Source organism: Pholcus phalangioides, unplaced genomic scaffold (genome assembly GCF_987345545.1).
Source record: "Pholcus phalangioides strain wild (caught in Gottingen) unplaced genomic scaffold, Ppha-v1.0 ptg000042l_1, whole genome shotgun sequence".
NCBI classification, from domain to species: Eukaryota; Metazoa; Arthropoda; class Arachnida; order Araneae; family Pholcidae; genus Pholcus; species Pholcus phalangioides.
In genome coordinates, this window is record NW_028301628.1 from 27,411,921 (window position 1) to 27,431,585 (window position 19,665).

A 19,665-nucleotide genomic window follows, 5' to 3' on the forward strand; every position below is an offset into this window, starting at 1 on the left:
ACCTAGTAACATGATGAAACGAATAGCATTATTTTTTCCCTTATTGGTATGTTACTCGAAAATACATGTCATGTGCTGTGTGTGTCATCAGGGAATGATAGGGAATAAACCTGAAACCAAAAGTATACATCAACGCCCACCAAAGGAGAAAACATAAACAATTTATACGTAGAGCAGTAAAAATGACTGCTCTTGGCGGTTCTCTGTATAAACGTCGATATCTCCCGAACAAAACCTTCAATTTCTTCAAGTTTTTGTGTACAGAGATAAGTACAGAAATAATAAAGTCATTCGTCATGACCAAAATGGAGCTTGTACGCCAAATAATGCTGAGATTATAGCTTCTTGAAAATAAAAAACCGTCAAAATGACTGCTCCGGCCGTTCTAGTGTTAAACAGCGTGGGAATATGAAGAAAATATACGATCATAAACGTTAATGACTTTAGATCTTGATCTTAATTATTTTTGTCGCACCACAGCCATTTTCTGCCCACGAGGGCTAATTAGACCGGGACCTACAATTTATTACCGTTTCCGAGCTTCCGAACGGCACAGCCTTTTTATTATACTCACCTTGAGATTGGTGGGTGGGACTCGCTCAATGTGGGACTCCCTGCGGTAGCAATCGTTTTGCTGTGGTCATGCCGCGATACCTGTTGTACCCCGGTGTCAGGAAAGTTTCTGACAAAAACGAACCAGGTACTGAACTCGCGACACCCCTAAACATCCATGGGTACTTTAGGCGAGTATTTTGATGTAAGTTTTAGATCCTAAACTTACATCAGAGTTGCCAAACATGAACAAACTTCAAGCCAAAATTTCATTCAAAAATAATCATAAAGTGGATCAAATACTGGAATTTGTGCTACCATCCGGTAGGCATAATTTGAACCAAAATTGCACCTATTGATGTCCGTATAAGGATTTTAGTTCAATGCAAGGAATGATGAAAATTATATCTTTGACGGTATCTGAGGTGACCGTTAAACAGGGGTTCCAAATGCATTATTTGAACAGGCTTTTCGCTGGGAACTTTGTTCTTGACCGTGGTGAAACAGGGAGTGACCGCATCTGAGGAGTGACCGTTAATAGCGCTTCTACTGTGTACACCCAGATGGGTTGTTTCTATGGCATGTCATAAATCAAGTATGTTTTTATAAATGCATTTGCAATGCATTACAGCAGTAATAACAATGTTTTTCTCGGAGTTCCAGTCGATTTCTCACCCGTTTCTTCCTTTATTTCTTTGCAGCAGTAAAACAAACTTTGGTGAAGAAGAAGAATAATAATTTCAAAATTTGTGATCGTCCCCGTCCCATATCTTGATCCAACAGTCATTACCAAAAGGAAAAAGAAGAAAACAAAACACAAGAAGAAGAAGAAGAAGCTTCCGCCGGGCTGAAAAAAAAAGAAAATTACGCACTCAACAGAAATATCTTAAGAAAATTTCTCAGAGCTTTGCCTTCAAAAAACAAACATGGCGGCATTCGTTGCGAAGCAGATGGTAGGAAGCAAATTAAATGCTGTCAAAGGTGAGTCATTCGTCCCTCATCAAAAACTTATTGATGTGTGATTGTTCTCGCATTATATTTAAATTGTCTATTATTATTACGAGTATATTTTGTGTGCTGTTTGTAACAGAAAAAGTCGCTCTTCATAGATTCTTTTATACTATAATGAAAGTACACAGTAGGGCATCGATTATCCGAAACAATTAGGGACTGAGGGGTGTTCGGATAATTGATTATCCAGATAACCGGTCATTCTCGGAAAAATATTATACAAGTATCATAGGAGCAATATGAAACAAAGAAACATGATATTAAACACAAAACTGTGTATATTTAGTATCACACATCTTACAAATAACACAGAGAACTGACTAGCCTAGTCTGAGAAGTTCAAAATGACCATTAAAGTAGGCCTTCAGTTTAGGAAAAGATGTCCACAAAATTTTCTTTTGCTTTAGAGCCGAGACTCGTTTTTTTGCCGCTAAATCTTACAAACGTTTTAACGACAGCAATTTGACAGCATCACATTGTTCTTGTGTGTGTCTTGTTCTAACCACTTCATATAGCCATTTCATGAGACAAGGCAGTGAATAGCTTCCTCACTGGATGATCCTTTTTCAACACAGTCACCGTCGCTAGACCCTTTGGCGCACAAATTTGAATTTACCGACTGGAACGCTTTCGATTAACCGATGTTTCGTTTGATTGGTATTCGGACGATCGATGCTCTACTGCAGCGGCTCTCAACCTTTTTTTGACTCGTGGAGCCCTTTCTGGTACATAATTTCTATGACGGAGCCCCGTAGGAATATTTTGTATGTATTCCACAAAGTTACTGATTTATTTTTAGTATTTAAAAATATTTATAATTATTTTTTTCAAATTTACCTTTTTTTTATTCTCCTCGAGTGGCCGCGGAGCCCTTAGAGAGTGCACACGGAGCCCCAAGGGCTACGCGGAGCATCTGTTGAGAACCGCTGCTCTACTGTAATGGCAACTCTCCATAGATTGCGAGCCAAATGTGGCTGGCAATTTTGGCTGAGTAAATTTACACATCACATTTGAAGGCATATTGATTAAATGCTATCCAAATACGGAAGCTCTCTATCTCAAGAAACACGCAATTGAATCTTATATATACCTTATTCCCCCGCATTAGTAACCATGTTGGGAAACAGCGGTGGGGACCAGCATGCCGGGAAATTCGAGTGTGAGATTCCGGAAAATTCTTGGAATATCTGAACTCAAAGAAACTTGAATTGTCTGATTCTCTGCATTTTAGAATCATTAGTGTTTCACGAACTACGTTCAGATATCTGGAGCTTGGGTTTGCTTTTGCTACCATAATCTTGGTTCAATGCAAATTTTGGATGCTAATGCTGTTCGTTTACGTAGATTAGATGAGGTAAATGAAAAGAAAAACAAATAATATACTGCTATACATAAAGTATTTTTGTATTATTTGATCATGTGTTGAAGATTTGAATAGGCCGAGAAAAAAATTAAAATTGTACTCAAAAACGCATGACATGGTATTATAATAACAAAAGCGATAGCAATATTTCTGCAATCTGAACATAAGGATATTTTTCACTCCTCATCAATATTTTTTCAACTATAGTCGATTATAGAATAGAAGAATCTCTACTGTGGTGTCGTTTGGCTCCGGAATGTCCTGACTGCTCATTTCTGTATCCCTATATCAAGGCTTCCAGTATAGTTTCTCGCGGAACTCTTCATAGTTATAAGGCTTTTGTTCCGGGGAACCCTTGATAATCATTAGGCTGTTCTGCAGAGCTCAAACAATTTTTTTTTAAAAAAATTGCTACTGCTGCCCCAATAACATCATAGCCCCAGGGCAAAATAAGAGAGAGCCTAGACAGCACTTCACATATTTACTGCCATGAATAATTGTTCCAGATCTTATCGCGGAAGCTCCTATTCAACGTAGGTCCCTGCATCGCCCCTTCGATAGGAGTGGGTCTGGCAGGGCTCCTGCCCGGGGGGGGGGGGTCCAAGATAATTCTCATAAGATGTGTTTTATACTATTTTTGTTTTCCCCACTACAAAGTCATATTGGAAAAGGGCGCGAAGATTCTGACCCGTGATTTCACCAAAGGTCTCAGCCTACAGGCCCTACTGCGGAATGTGGGGTCATGGTTCTCCGTGCCTTGCTCGGTTGAACTCATCGATGGGACTCACGAGGTTGGAGCCCTGTCTGCCTATTGGGAGGCATATTCACGAATCGAGACTTGCGATTATTACCTCACCAGCAGAAAAGCACCCGCACAAGAACTCTGACGTATGGCTTTAACTGAAATAGTCATGATGCTAATCATTAAATCATAAGGTGTTCATCTGAATTGTCGGTGAATATCTCCTGAGTATGAAATCAAGCATCTATCCTCAATGCTTTAAGTGAGCACTATGACCCCCTACAAGGGTAGCAGGGCTCTAGTATGGGGCCTGGAACAAATCTCATTGTTTTTGTTTACACTATAAATTTACTATAGAGGAGGCCCTACCAAAGATCTGCCTTGGGGAGGGGAGCTAGCTCCACGATGGAGGGGAGTATGATGGGCACCGAGATGTTTGCGGAGAAAATTTCATTCCAACATGAAAAATGTGCCGTTTAACTCTTTTTTCTCAGATGTCGGCACATTGCCTTTTATTTCATTTGCACAGACCCGTTTCTTTACTCACAGAATTTCGATATCTGTGCATAAAGATAAAGTAACATGCTGCCTCATAAAATATAGGGAATTTTTCTCTGCGCAGCAAAAAAAGAAAAAGTACATAGAAGCATTCTCAGACTCTAAACGGCCATATTTTGTAATCTTATTCACCAAGAAAAATAAAATGGTGCCTTTCTCAGGCATTTTTGTCCCTAACCAATAAACGTGTAAATATAAAATTCCATCAGCAAAAAATATGCCTTCTAGGAAATATTGAAAACAATTATACAATACAGTATTATATTAAATCTGACAAAGATATCAATGAAGTACAACCGCTTCCTCCACCTATCAAATAAAACTGTTACAATTCTTCCAATGAAATTAGCAACTGGATTTTGAATAATGTGCCGCATGATAAAACAATATCATGACATTAATTAATATTCTATATTAATATTATTAATATTTTGCCGCTGTGATGTTCAAGTGCTTATAGTGACGGACTCGCGATGCGAGCATCCGGGTTCGAACCCCACGGTGGTGGTCGGCTGAAGTTGGTTTTCTGTGGTTCCCAACTTCAAGGCGCAAATGCGAGCCGATCTCCCCGTTAAAAAGTCTCGCCACAGAGAGCAACAGTCCTACAACGATAAATCATTCAATCATAACACTTCACTCATAGTTAGAAAAAACTGGTGGCAGATGGCAGCACTACACGTGACAAGCATTACAGAGAAACAAAAACTTCACGTCAGGTTTCACTACACGTACACGCACATTCCCGTATGTACCGATTCGTTGAGGGTTCCGCGGGGGGAGGTGCATGTGTGGTGTAGCAGTAGTAGGTAGGGCCTCCAAAAAATGGCTCGGGGATCCATGATGTTCTTAAGTCAGCCACCTCGTTGGGCAATTTGCCTGTTGTGGCGTTGTATTTGTATTTACAAGCAATAATCTTAGTTAAATTATCAATTTTGCAACGAAATTTCAACGTTTGTGTATGGTAAAATAATATTCGTAATACTCACAATGAGTAGTCACCTTTAATATCATCTCGTAATGATTAAACTCACCGAAAATCAAGGATGACTAACTGAATTGGATACATTTTCTTTGGGAACGTAGAGTCCCACGTAGACTCCCGTTACCCACCGTTTTTAGAAGATTGGCATGATAATATCGTGTTTATTTTTTTATGTGGTATATTAATCAAAATCAAATTGCTGATTTTGATTGAAGAATTGTAACAGTTTTATTTCATACGTGGCGGAAGAGGTTCTACTTCATTAATGTTTCCCACTCTTGTAATACAGGGTGATTCTAAATTCACGGGAGAAGTTTCAAGAGGTGATATACAACCTCTGACAATAAAGTTCGGTGAATGAAGGCAGAACGGCCGATCTGGCAACACTGGCAAAGCAAAACGCTGCACATGCGTAGCGGCAGGTGTTGACCATCTGCCGCCACCGTTGTTCAGTTGAGCGTCGTTAGTGTTCCGTGAAAGACTTGTTTTACAAAGTGCTGGTTTAGTGCGTTGGTTCTTAACTGAGAACAGGAAAATGAACAGGAAAATCCACAAGGAATTTCTACCTAGGGAACGGCGATGAATGCTGCAAGGTACATTTAAATTTTGACCCGTTTCATGAAACGTCTACGCAGGGTACGACCTCAGTACGCACAACAAGGTTCGTGGTTTCTTGTTCACGACAATGTTCGCCCTCACACAGCCAATATCGTCAAACAGTTCCTGGTAAAAAAGGGGGTGGTGCAAATTGAACATCCACCATACTCGCCAGATTTCAAACCTCCAGACTTCTTCCTATTCTCACAACTCAAACTCACTTTGAAAGGAAAGAGATTTGACGATATTCCTGACATCCAACGAAACGTGACGAGGCTTTTGAACTCCATCCCAAAAGAAGACTTCTTGCAAAGTTTCCAGGACATGTATAGGAGATCTCAGCGGTGCATAGTAATGGCAGGTGACTATTTCTAAGGAGGAAAGTAAGGTAGCTTTCGTTAACATTTCATCTACGTTAGTGTTACAGGACTATTCACCGAATTTTATTGTCAGAGGTGAGGTCGTAAAACACCTAAACAAGCATTTTTGGTCATAGAATACGTGGTGGAATTGCAATAGCAAAGGCGGTAGAGCGTGTTTTAGAGTGCACGAAAGCACTTCACCAAAAACATATTTTCAGACGGATTTGCTACGATATGTGCTGTTATTTATTCGAGGGTGCATATGCACCTTCGGATTGGATTGGAGTTTGTTTTTATATTGGTGCAAGGACATTCAAGGTGTTATGCTGCGGTATAGTGACATTGGTAGAATTTGCGTTACCGGGATGCACCATGAGAGAACCTACCACATTATAATACCCTGCATCCTGGTCACGAGAATTTGCGTACACAAGATCGGCCTTTAGAGGGGGCACATTAGATATGAGGGAAGTACAAGGAATCTCTCCCAGAGAGAAATTTTGAGCTCTACTAACATTCAAAAAGCATTTTAAATTAACAGAAACTGATAAAGAACACATACGGTATGCGGTATTTACTTCCTATATATTTTCATTGTTTACTAAAATATTTTTAATTTTTGATCGTCTTGGAGGGAGGGCACTTCCCCCCCCCCCATGTTCTCTCTTGCGCACGCTTCTGGTCACAAACTTATGAAGTCAGGGCAGTCACCTCGCTAGGATATTTAGCTGCAACATTTAATAAAAAGGTGGAAAAACGTATCTTTATGTGCTACGCGTGTATAGGTAACATAACGCGGGGAATCACGATTTTAAAAAACTAGGAAATGTGTGAGAGCGATTCTTTATTATCAATAACTGTATTTTGTCTTTGAATTCAGGATAAATATATTAATTAATTAATTTTCATGGTTTTCTTTTCATAAAAGTGAGCGAAAGCATATTTGTGATACTTGATTGAATAAGATTTTTCTTCAAATAAATTTTAGTAAATTTTATGTGGAATTTTAATGCGTTATAAGCTTTTTATATATAAACTGAAGAGCCAAAAAAACTGGTTCAGGCATGCGTATGCAAATAAAGAGATATGGAACCAATCAGAGTACGGCTCTGCGGTCGGCAACGCCTATATAACACAACAAGTGTCTGGCATAGTTGTTAGATCGGTTACTACTGCTACAATGGCAGGTTATCGAGATTTAAGTGAGTTTGAACGTGGTGTTATAGTCGGCGCACGAGAGATGGGACAGCATCTCCGAGGTAGCGATGAAATTTGGATTTTCATGTACGACCATTTCACGAGTGTACCGTGAATATAGGGAATCTGGTAGAAAATTCAATCTACGACATCGCTGCGGCCGGAAAAAGATCATGCAAGAACGGGACCAACGACGACTGACGATAATCATTAAACCTGACAGACTTGCAACCCTTCCGCAAATTGTTGCGGATTTCAATGCTGGGCCATCAACAAGTGTCAGCGTGCGAACCATTCAACGAAACATCATCGATATGGGCTTTCGGAGCCGAAGGCCCACTCGTGTACCCTTGATGACTGCACGACACAAAGCTTTACGCTTCGCCTGGGCCCGACAACACCGACATTGGACTGTTGGGGATTGGAAACACGTTGCCTGGTCTGACGAGTCGCGGTTCCAATTGTTTCGAGCTGATGGACGTGTACGGATATGGAGACAACCTCATGAATCCATGGACCCTACATGTCAACAGGGGACTGTTCAAGCTGGTGGAGGCTCTGTGATGGTATGGAGCGTGTGCAGTTGGCGTGGTATGGGACCCCTGATATGTCTAGATACGACTCTGACAGGTGACAGGTACGTAAGCATCCTGCCTGATCACCTGCACCCACTCATGTCCATTGTGCATTGCGACGGACTTGGACAATTTCAGCAGGACAATGCGACACCCCACACGTCCAGAATTGCTACAAAGTGGCTCCAGGAACACTCTTCTGACTTTAGACACTTCCGCTGGCCACCTAAATCCCCAGACATGAACATTATTGAACATATCTGGGATGCCTTGCAACGTGCTGTTCAGAAGAGATCTCCACCCCCTCTTACTCCTACATATTTATGGACAACCCTGCAGGATTCATGGTGTCAATTACCTCCAGCACTACTTCAGACATTGGTCGAGTCCATGCCACGTCGTGTTGCGGCACTTCTGCGGGCTCGCAGGAGCCCTACACGATATTAGACAGGTTGTCAGTTTTTTCAGCTCTTCAGTGTATATGCTAAATAGCTTCACGCTTCAAATAAGAGTTATTAAATTGATTCGATATATTTACTCTCATCAGGACGTTTTAGAAAATTCTCCCGCGACATCTTAAATCACCATCATAGTTACATCCCCCCCCCCCCCCTTCAAGGATCTCGTGACCAGCACTTTAAGAACCACTGCAGCAAGGTAATAGAAGTAAAGAAAGAAACTGACTTTTCAGAGAAAGTCGTATCTTAAGGGCGGCAAAATATTATTCGCCTCAGGCGGTAGAATTTCCAGGATTGGCCCTGGTTAACGCATCGTCACGGGAACTGTTTATCTTGTTTCTGAGGATCAAAAACAAGATTATTATTTTTTTGGTTATCCTGTCCAAGAGAGGGTGACCTTTCTTGGACACAACCTTCCATAAACTTTTATTCAAATGTAGACATAATGCAGGGCTGGAACTAGAAGAGGGCGGGGGCAATTGCTCCTGGCGGCAATTTTAAGTGGAAACAAAGAAAACCATCATAAAATTGTCGAATTTTAAAGTTGTAAGAGGCGGCAAAAAATCCTATTACGGCCCTGCATAATGTATAGTCGAACTTTGGCGATGTCCAGGAATTTTCCATGTCATGTATAACAGGTCCGACTCATTTTTCACCGTGTTCAATCAAGCAAATGACAAATCCTTTGCCAGTTGACAGTGATATATCATTTCTATTGTGATTCAGGAGACGGCAATCCTCTTTCACGTGAGTCTTCTGTCTGAATTTGCTTTTATTTTGTGTTTTGCATTCCCCCGATACGTCCGATACCAGTACTTGTTTGGTACATTGAGCTTTTTTGAGATTGCATTAAATAATGCATTAGAAAGTCACGTCGCGCCACTGTTTTTATCTTTCTAAAATGTATTAGGAGAGAGAAAGAAACAACAGCCAGTCTCCACCCCGGGAGTCCACTTCTAATGTAATAGCCTCAACTCAACGTAAATACGGTGACTTGAATTTCGGTTATTCCTCGTGCAATTCGCACAAAATGGAGCGCATGATTGAAACATGGGCGTTTCCTATCAATTTTTCAGTGTCTACTGGATTTATATCGGGTACCGGGGGTCGCTTTAGAATTTCATTTCATTGCAGCAGACGGAAAAAAGAAAGAAGAATAGAAAAAATTGCCGATAAAATACGAACAAGGCACGCCCAAATAATTTGCTCGTCATAGTCAGAATAATATGCTGAGAGAGAAAGAGGGAGAGAGAGAGAGAGAGAGAGAGAGAGAGATAGAGGGAGAGAGAGAGAGAGGTCCTTGAATGTTTGGAGTTGATTTTTCTTTGAATTTCTCACGAATTTAATTTCTTGTACTAAATGATTTTAGTTTATTTGTTCTGCCCATGTCTGCACGCGTATTATCGTGACCAAAAAGTTCTTAGAGTTCTATAGTGGAGTTTACAGGTCTTCATTATGAAACGGATCTTAACCCGGAGGGTATGGAGGGTGGTATAAACTTTCCACCCCAAGTAATTTGAATATAACAAAATGCACTCGAACTTTCTTGTATGTGGAACCGGGATCTATTCGGATAAATGTAAAATTCAGATTACCGTTAATTGTTTGAACACGGTAAATATAGTCAATCCCTCAGACAAGAATTGTAAGTGTGTGATTCAATCAAGGCGAGTTTGGTATCCTAGAGCCACAGCATGTTTAGGGGTCCCCTTCTAACTTCAGTGGAAAATGCCCTTCAGCAATTAAATCACGAATCGAATAGTGAATCTTAAACTAAAGACTCAGACCTCCAAATGACGATTACCATTTTTAACTTCACCCCACTTAAAACGCGAGTTTTAAAGGTATAGGTCAAATAGCCATTTGGGCATAGTCAGTTAAATATTCAAGCCTATTGCGATGTGACTTGGGGCATTTATCGTTCATAATCAGTCTTTTGGATCGTTTTCAAGTAACCCCGGTTATGAAGTCATTTGTGTTTGTTTCCCCAAGGTGACACTTTACCGCAGTCTGATTATACATTCAAATATTTAGATAAGAAAAACAGAAAAAAAATTCAGAAATGCATACAAATCTTCAATGATTTTGGGCTTCTTTTTGACTAGTATCACAGCGTCCGTCCGGCTGGTGCTGATCGAAGGTGATGTGTGGAAAGGAACGACAAACAAAACAAATTGCATGACACACAATGTACAGTGCACTATATTGTACACTATACAGCCATAGGTCTGTGGGCACTTTAGAATTTGAAGATTTTTTTTTTTTTTCGAATTTCTAGAAAAAACACTTGATGTGAATTATTCTGAAATGTTTCATGTAAACCTACGCTGACCATTTCCAGTGAAAATTTATTTAGAGTGCATAGCAACAGGCCTATGATGATACGAATTTTAAACTTCACTCGTACTTCGAAAAATAAATGGCAGATGGCAGCACTAGACAAGCAGTACGCAAGAACAGACCACGTAGGTTAACAACACATACACGCTCATTCCCACTTGTACAAATTCGTTAGAAATCCCATATAATAATATGGGCGAGGTGCACGTGTGTGGTTTGGTAGTATTAGTAGTAGTAGTCACGAGTGCATTTAGGGGAACGACAACAAATTAAATAGAAAAATATTTCTAATCATCCCCGTAGCAGAAAAGTAACCCACCTCGTGAAATCTATTGAGGACCACCGGTGAACCCACAGGCCACCTCTTGAAAAACTATGGTATACATACGTATAACATCAGTGTTCTTCAACCACTTGCTCCGTACAGACGACCGGTCCTTCTGAATTACTTACCGATGCGCCTAAGTGATATAATCGCTTTTAACTTTAAATTTAATAGATATTATACAATCTACAGATTACATCTCCAATTTACTTCGTTTTGCTGGTCCACAAATAATTTCTCCCATTTATTTTGCGACGTTGCCCAACTATTTTCACCGGCCCGCATTTGCAGAAAGGTTGAAGGAACACTGACTTATAGGCTTCTCATTTTCCAACAACTACCATTATCATGGTCTCTTACACGATAGGATTTCCGAGATTTCTCCCCAAAAAAGAAAAGATGAAGAACGTTCGACAAGAAGACAAGAGAATGCCGCTCCATTTCTCTGACTGGAACCCCCCTTTGATCCTCATCAGTTCACCCCCCTTAACACGTCGAGACGGGAAAGTATACGGGGTGGGTGGAGAGCGATATTTGCTCTCAGTGAATGGAATGCGATTACCGCAGGCCATGCGAAACGTTCACGTCGTCTCTTTGGGAACAGAAGAAAAGAATGACACGTTCCATAACGACACTACCCTTTTTCTTATTTCTTTACTTTTTTATTTTTGTCTTTAGTAGTTCTTGTTGCCAATTAGCCGCTGGAACTTGCTGACTCGGCTCAGCAGGACTCGCCCAACTTTTCTACCTTTTATTTTTTCTGGTGTGTGTGTGTGTGCTCTGGAATAGGGCTTCCCGGTCTTTTATCACCCGATATCGATCCGATACGCTTCACAAAGAAAGGCATCCTACCCTCGGATCTCTTTGTATTTTTTTTTTTTTTTAATGGAGATCTTACGTAGGTCGTATCTATGATGTAGGAGAAAAAAATATGGACACATATGTGCTCTTTCTAGTTTTTTTCTTGGCTTCTGTTTCCTTTGTCATCCGTTTATGCCAACCAAGCATGTACGGTGTTATGGCAGAAATTCAATGATAGATACATATGTGAAATGGTGTAACAGAAATGATATTGTTTTATCATCAAGAAATGAAGAGATAGTCCATTGAGCTGCTACTATATTTCTTAACCCTGTATGGTTCACCCCTCATATGAAAATTGACGGAAAAATAGTTACAAAAATTGGATATAAGTTGGTGCTATTAGCGTATTTTTAATTGAAAACAATACATCAACACAGCAATTTAATTACTTAGAGTAGATTTTTTAATTAGCTAAAATGGCTAATTAAGGATAAGATATGGAGCTTGCCTTGATTTTTGAACAGATGAAATTTTGCTTAGTAAATTTGAATGGTTGTTATTTTGAATTTAATTTCAGATTCACTCAATCTTCGACGTGATTTTATAAATTTAAAATTTCAGCAGCTCTCAAAAAATGACGCTCACAAGGAATCAGCACTTCCAAAAAAAAAATTCAGATAAAAAATTAGTATAATGACTTTTTTTTAAACCATGTATTTGCCATGTATATTGAAGTATAACCATGTATACTCAGAAATCAATGAACCCACACCCCCTCGTGAAATGCGGTATATGGGCTATATATTTTATGAAATATGCTTCCTTCCGATTTTCAGCAGGTGCAAAGTGAAGGATGGATGTTGAAAAACATGTTCCATTAAGAAATCTGGTTTTTTTTTCTTCAAAAAGTCTGAGCTCGTCATTTCTGAAATCAATATTTTACGAGAGGCGAGATATTTTATCAATGCTGGTGAGAGGGTTGACCAATATCCATTGAGATCTATTGTCACTGAGATAATCTATCCAAAAGACGGCGGGTTATGTATATGTAGGGTTACCAGATTGGGAAACTTAGAAATGAAGACGCGTGCCCATGCCATCTTCGCGACAACACTTGCACATATTTGCAAAAATAATTGAAAAATAATAATTAATAGAAGAAATAATTTTCAGACTCAACAAAAATAAAAAAACATAATAGGACGAAGTATTTGCGGACCGGCCAATAATAAGTAAATGGGAGAAATAATATGAAGACTGTATAATATATTTATCAAATTTAAAATTAAAAAAAGTTGGGCGAAATGTTTTGCAGGCCAATAGGAAATTCCCACGAACCATAGGTTGAAGATCAAAACTGAATCATATCTTTTATCACAGCTCTCTTTGGACATCAGCCACTTCTTTCATGGCTTCTATTTAAATTTCATGTCAGCCATGGCCCCACTTAGAATACCACAAGACAACAAGGACGCCATACGGCCCGGGATTAATAGCCTCTGATCAACATAAATAGTTTCCATAATCTCCCTGTCATTTTCAGACCATCTTGAACGTTACAAAACCGTTTTTCTGGATATAAGACCGTGCTTACGTCGATGCAACTTGATTGTGTAACACAGTAATTTTTTGACAGTCCCCCTCAGCCTCCCGTCCAAACTGTATATGAAATATCACCCACCGTTCAAAATACAGTGCATCGGAGCTGAAAACGTATGAGAACCTCCCGGCTCAATGTTTTATCTTCAGTCTTTAATCATCACAGTAGCTTAATACATCTTTCCCAGAGCTCCTTCCGGACATTAATTCCTTAGTTGAATCTATCAAAGCTACTGTATATCCGTTATAGAAATGAATTTCTCGAAATGCCGTATAAAACGACAGAAAACACGGCATTGTCACCAAAAATAAATGAGAAAAATAGGGAACGGGGAGCCAAAAAAAAAAAATAAGCCAGATAAGAATCACTTCAAAGCCTTCATTTCCACTCCATTTAACTCTTCACTTTACAGAAGAAAAGATTTCTATTTTTTTACTCCTTCAAAAAGGAGTAGCAGCAAAGAAACGAGAATCATGTCATTTAAGATATTTTTTTATTTTATTTTGTCCACCCCTTTCATGTTGCCAGCATGAAATTTTCCACGGGATCCTCTCGAAACAGGTTCACGCTTGAACACCTTCCTCTCGACTTTGTCAGAAACTTTGCAGAATTTACTCCCTAAGTTACATCTAGTCAGGTAATAAGAGTCTCTGGAGCGTAAGATGATTATTTTTTTTCCGGAGAAAAATGTGATCCCAGGATTTCTTCTGGAGAGAGAGAGAGAGAGAGATAGGCTGTTCTTCTTCCCCCGTAACATGACCTTTATTAATTTTTTTTTTTTCCCCGAGCTGTAAATTTTTGTTGAGATATTTATGCGATCCTTTCGATCAAATTTATCGGCACTGTTTTCGGTGTTTTTTCAAGCCTTGATCATAAAGTTAAAGTGAAAATGTACGTGATCGATTCCGGAAAGGCTTTCGATTTCGTGTTCATTGGATGTATGCAGCATGGTTTGCTTCGGTGTGTCTAATGATGCGAACGTTTTCAGTATGATGGTGTTTGATGACGAGCAATATAATCGTTTGATTTGCAATTTCGCAACCCCTCCTTGGTGTTTTTAATATATCCGTAAATAATGTTTTGAAACATTACAAGATTGGGACACGAACGAATAATCGAGTTCAATTGCATTCAATTTCGGTTACAATGACCTCTATATATAAGCTATAACGTCAATAATTGTCTTTACCTGTTGATTCCAATAGGAAAATGCTTGCTTATATAACCATCTGATTCGGAACCTAACCGTTCATTTGGGTGCGAACACAGTGCACGCGCTTCGATTCTGTGAATCCGCACCGTTACGGATTGGTTAAAAACTTGAATTTCTGGTTTTTTTAACCAATCCATAACGGCGTGGAGTTGCAAAATCGGAAACCAGCATGCACTTTGTTCCCACCCTTAGCGGTCATTTCCGGCAATTACAGAAAATTATAAAATAAACGAACACTATATTATTGTGCACAAATTTGCCGTATATCTGCCCATGAAATGACATTATTTCTCATCTCATAAAAATAATTAATATAGTCTATAAAGGATGTCAAGTGAAGTATTGAAGTTCTTATAAACTCATATATTAAACCGTTGGCTATAGGAATGTAATTTTAGTTTTAGAAAACTATCTAAATAATGCTCCCATTTTCTAAATACATTCAAATCCGGTTATAACGACCTCGCTTGTTACGAGATTTAGGAGCGGAAAACGACTTTTTTTAAGGAAAAACGGTCCCAGGATTCCTTCTAGAGAGGAGATAGTTTGCTCTTTTCCACATAATGCTTTTTATCTGTAAATTTTTGTAGAGATATTTATGCAATTTTCTATCAAATTTATCTTTATTACAAGTTAAAGTGAAAATTTGCGTGATCGATACCGAAGAGCTTTCAATTTCGTGTTTATTAGATTTACAACATGTTTTTGCGTCGGGTATGAAGTGAATTATGTGTCTAATGATGCAATATTGTTTTCAGTATAATGATGTTTCCAACGCATCATCATGAGCAATAATCGTATAATTCACAACTTTGCATACCCCCTTCTTATTTCTAAAACGTAAATGCTCCGTAAATAAGATTTTCAGACGGGGATTTACAGGGTTGGGACGCGAATGCATTGAATGCAGTCAAAAATATAAAATTGACCTCGGTTGTAGCAACACTTCGGCTATAGTGTCAATAATAGTCGTTTGTTGCTGATTCCAACAGAAAATAATGTTTATGAGCCATGCTTATAACCATATAATTGGGAACCTAACCTTTCATTAGAGCCAGTTTTAAAAATGTAAAAGTTTACTTCATCACACGTTCGGAATAAAGCGCTGCTTTTACAAAATGTCGTCTAACAAATGCACGAAACACATTGTGGCTTTCTTTGGGGTAAAATGAACGAATGTTCATTAATATGTATTCTTCAATATATTTGAATTCATATTTTTTAGTTTGATTTTAAGCGTATAGGTATAGTGTTCACGAAATTTCAAAGACGAGGTTGATTAATTCATTGTGCACTGAATAACTTTGGAAAAAATTATTATTTTCTTTTTAAGCTTCAATGAGAACTCAAGTGATTTATCAAAAATTTGCATGATAATTACTACTTCACTTTTTCACAATGTAGTAGTTAAGAGTTAAAGGGGGTTAAGATATTTCTTCAAAGTCGCAGAATACAGTTATTTTCCTCATTTTCGGCTAATTTCGAATTCAAATATATGTGATCGATTGAAATCACCGTGGCTTAGAAATCCCATACACCGTACGCTTCCAGTATTTCTTCTCATGGTCGGTGGGACATCTGAGTGAAATATTCTCTTGGAAACTTCCGCTCAGGAACTTCTTGTCAGTTAAAGTCTTCGGAGTTGAACCCAAAAAAATTTATTACCAGAGAAGAAGAAAAAAAAAGTTGTTTAACAAGCATTTTTTGTGTTAGATCCCAAGAAGAAAAACAAAATAAAAAAGAAAAGGGTAAGAATGGAGGAAAAAAAGACAAGAAAGAAGGTGTAAAGAATGTGTGTTGAAACAAAAGTCTAACAAGAAGAAGAATCTTTGCTCAAGAAGAATGTCATAGAAAGGAGCAATGAAAAAAGAGAAAGCGCTTAGAAAGACAAAAGAAATAGTGGGGGAAAGCACGCACATCAGTCAAAATCAAAGAAAGGAAGACAAGAAGATAATACAAGAAACACACCTACCACACATCCCTAATTTTAACCTTTCTTGTTTTTTCACATTAATTAGGATGACCATACGTACCATATTTAACAGGATATATTCACCTGTATTCAATACTTCCCCGTAGTTTTCAGATATAATCCTTTTAGACCCTGCATGCACATGAATGGGGTGCTTGCATTTTTATCATTGCATACCAATTCGTCAATTTTTTCATCTAAAATTATTTGAATGTATACAATAAAAACCACTCTGAACGCAATTTTCTGAGACATCAGTTTTTGAGCTAACCCGTAAGATTAAAAAAAAAAAAACTTCACCAAATTTTCTGAAGTTTCGTTAGAATGTTTGTAGGACATGTGTCAGTAAAATGAGCTTCAAATGTAGCAAACCATAAAATTCTGAAAAATAGGAGTTCGATATTTTATTTATATATAAAATACTTTCATTTTATAAAATAATTCCCTTTGGCCAATTGCTGAATTGAAGGTTCATTTCACTAACGCATGTAGAGTAAACATTTCCACAAAATTTCGGGATTTTTTGGTGCAGCGGTCTTTTTTTTTTAAATTTTACGGATGGGTTTCAAAAACTTGACAATTCGATCTAAGGAAAACAAGTTCAAAGTTCGTTTCTTGAATACTTTTACACTGTCATTCACGTTATTTCTTTGTTTTATTTTAAAAGAACCAATTAACAGATTCTGACGTGAAATTTTCCACCTTGATTTTCAATTAAATGAAAAAAAAAATTCAGCCATTTTTGAAACAGTGACATTTTGAAGCCCCAGAGGTCGTGGCACCCCTGAAATGTATTTGGTTTGTTAGTTAGAATTTTTTCTTATGAAGATTGTTACAGTGAAGCTAGTTTCATTTGTAAAATGAAATTAATGAGTAGGATGGCTAGAACAATGAGAAAGAAATAGCGGAGGGGATTTTTTTGATCAATGGGATCTAAATATCGGTACTGTGTTGGAAATACCCACCGCCATTTTTATTTACAACACGCTGTCGACATTTTCTGCTGTAACTGGTGATCAGTCTAGTTATAACTGCATACTGTAGTTATTCGTTGTAACAAGAGCGAACCACAGACACGAAAGTATCCGTTATATCGGAATTCTACTGATATTCATTTACAGTTCCCACTCATTGGTGATTTCTCTGGTGCTGGTTATCAAGTAATGAGTTTTTACAGTAGCTAGTGATTGGTTTTGGTTATAACTGTGGATGCACAGCAAATATTAGTTGCGACGACAGCAAAACCACAGACGCAAAAGTGTCCGTTGTATCGGAATTTTATTGGTCATGATTCATGCATTCATTTCCGGCTCATTGGCGATTTCTCTGATGCTGGTTAGCAAATAATAAAAATTTTCACAATAAGTTGGTGGTTAGTGGTTATATACAGTAAATATTTTGTTGCGACGAGAACAAATCACAAATGGAAAAATGTTTTGTTACGTCAAAATTTCATCAGTCTTTATTTATATTATATTTATATACTCATTCATTGTCGATTTCGCTGGTGAAGTCAGAAAATAATGAGTTTTCACAATAACTAGCGATTGTTTTTAATCATCATCATCAACGAAAACCATTTTCAATCCACCGCTGTATGAAGGTCTCTAAATTTTTACATTCTGCTCTGTGTGATGCTTTAGCCATCCAGTTATAACTGTGGATATATACTAAATATTTGTTGTAAAAAGAGGAAATTACAGACGCAATTTTTTTTTTGTTTTATCGGAATTGTACTGGTCTTCACTAGCAGTTCCGGCTCATTGGCAATTTCTCTGGTTCCGTTTAGCAAATAACGACAGTTTTCACAATAACTGGTAATTATTTCGGTTACAATCGCGGATGTACAGCAAATATTCGTTGCAACGAAAAGAACGCACAGACGCAAAAATTTCTGTTAGATCAGAATTTTATAGTTCATCCATTCATTTCCTGCTCCATTGGTGATTTTCATGGTGGCGGCTAGCTAGTAATGAGTTTTTAACATCAAATAGGTGATTATTAGGGCTCGGATTTCTGTCTTTGCATATTTATTTTTTCCGTTTTTTTCAAGTGATAGAGCATATTTTCAAAATTTTACGGCATATTTTGCATATTCCATAATTATCGATAATTCTACTCCGCTTCAGACTGGTTTTTTCTGTTCCTGTGTCTAACGAGAGCTGTTACGGCTAGAATGTTTATGCACTAAGAAGGGAAACATCGTTGCTGATTGGTAAAATATCCTGAAATTCAGGCTTTTCAACCAGCAATGACATTAAATTTTTAGAGCATAAAATACTAGCCCTTCAACGATGCTAGCGTGTGGCTATAAATCAATTAATCATCTGAATCGGGGTCGGTGATGGTAACTCGTGGAAAAAATTGGCTAAAATTGATCCATGGGGGAATTTTGAGAGTTCTTATCGAATAAAATAATTATTTAATCTTTTTTTACTTTTGTGCAATGATTTTCTAAAGCTAAATGCACTACTTGGCTGGGTACTTTTACCTACAGATGGCAGAACATTAATTCTGAATTTGTGGACGAGAAAAACTCACAAGGGAAATTTTGGCTCCATGAGATTGGTTAGTGAAACGAATAATTTTTGTTCGTACAATAAGTTATGGTTATAGTTTAGACTGCATCAGCATTTCTCATTATCATATTTTGCTAAAACTAATGCTATTTGAGATAGGAATAAAAAAAATTAGGACATATTTCTTGTTTTTATAGGGCATATTTACATTTTTTAAGGGCATAAATGCATTTTTTAGAAGTTTTTAGAGCATAAAAATCCTACCCTATAGTGATTATTTTGATCACATTCATTTCTATAATACTCTGTTATGATTAAAATTATAACCACTCTGGTAGCTTTTTAAATTTTTGCAGACAACTACTAGTTTATGAATATTTATTGATACTGGCAAGAAATCCAATATAAAAACCGATTTTTTTTTTTCCTATGAATTTTTTCTTCAGAAATGCTCTAAAACATGAAAACGTGACTTTCTCTTCCATCATAAAAAAA

At 37.9% G+C, this 19,665-nt stretch overlaps 1 protein-coding gene across 2 annotated transcripts in view; it reads left to right on the forward strand.

Annotated features, from left to right (window-relative positions):
- cpx (synaptic transmission protein complexin) overlaps positions 1 to 19,665 on the forward strand; it is a 148,760-nt gene that overhangs the window by 68,446 nt on the left and 60,649 nt on the right. For both annotated transcript variants that reach the window (XM_089255424.1, XM_089255425.1), the window contains exon 2: positions 1,254 to 1,533. In XM_089255424.1, the coding sequence (XP_089111550.1) occupies positions 1,479 to 1,533 (55 nt within the window). In that variant the 5' untranslated portion in view covers positions 1,254 to 1,478. The remainder of the gene's footprint in view (positions 1 to 1,253; positions 1,534 to 19,665) is intronic.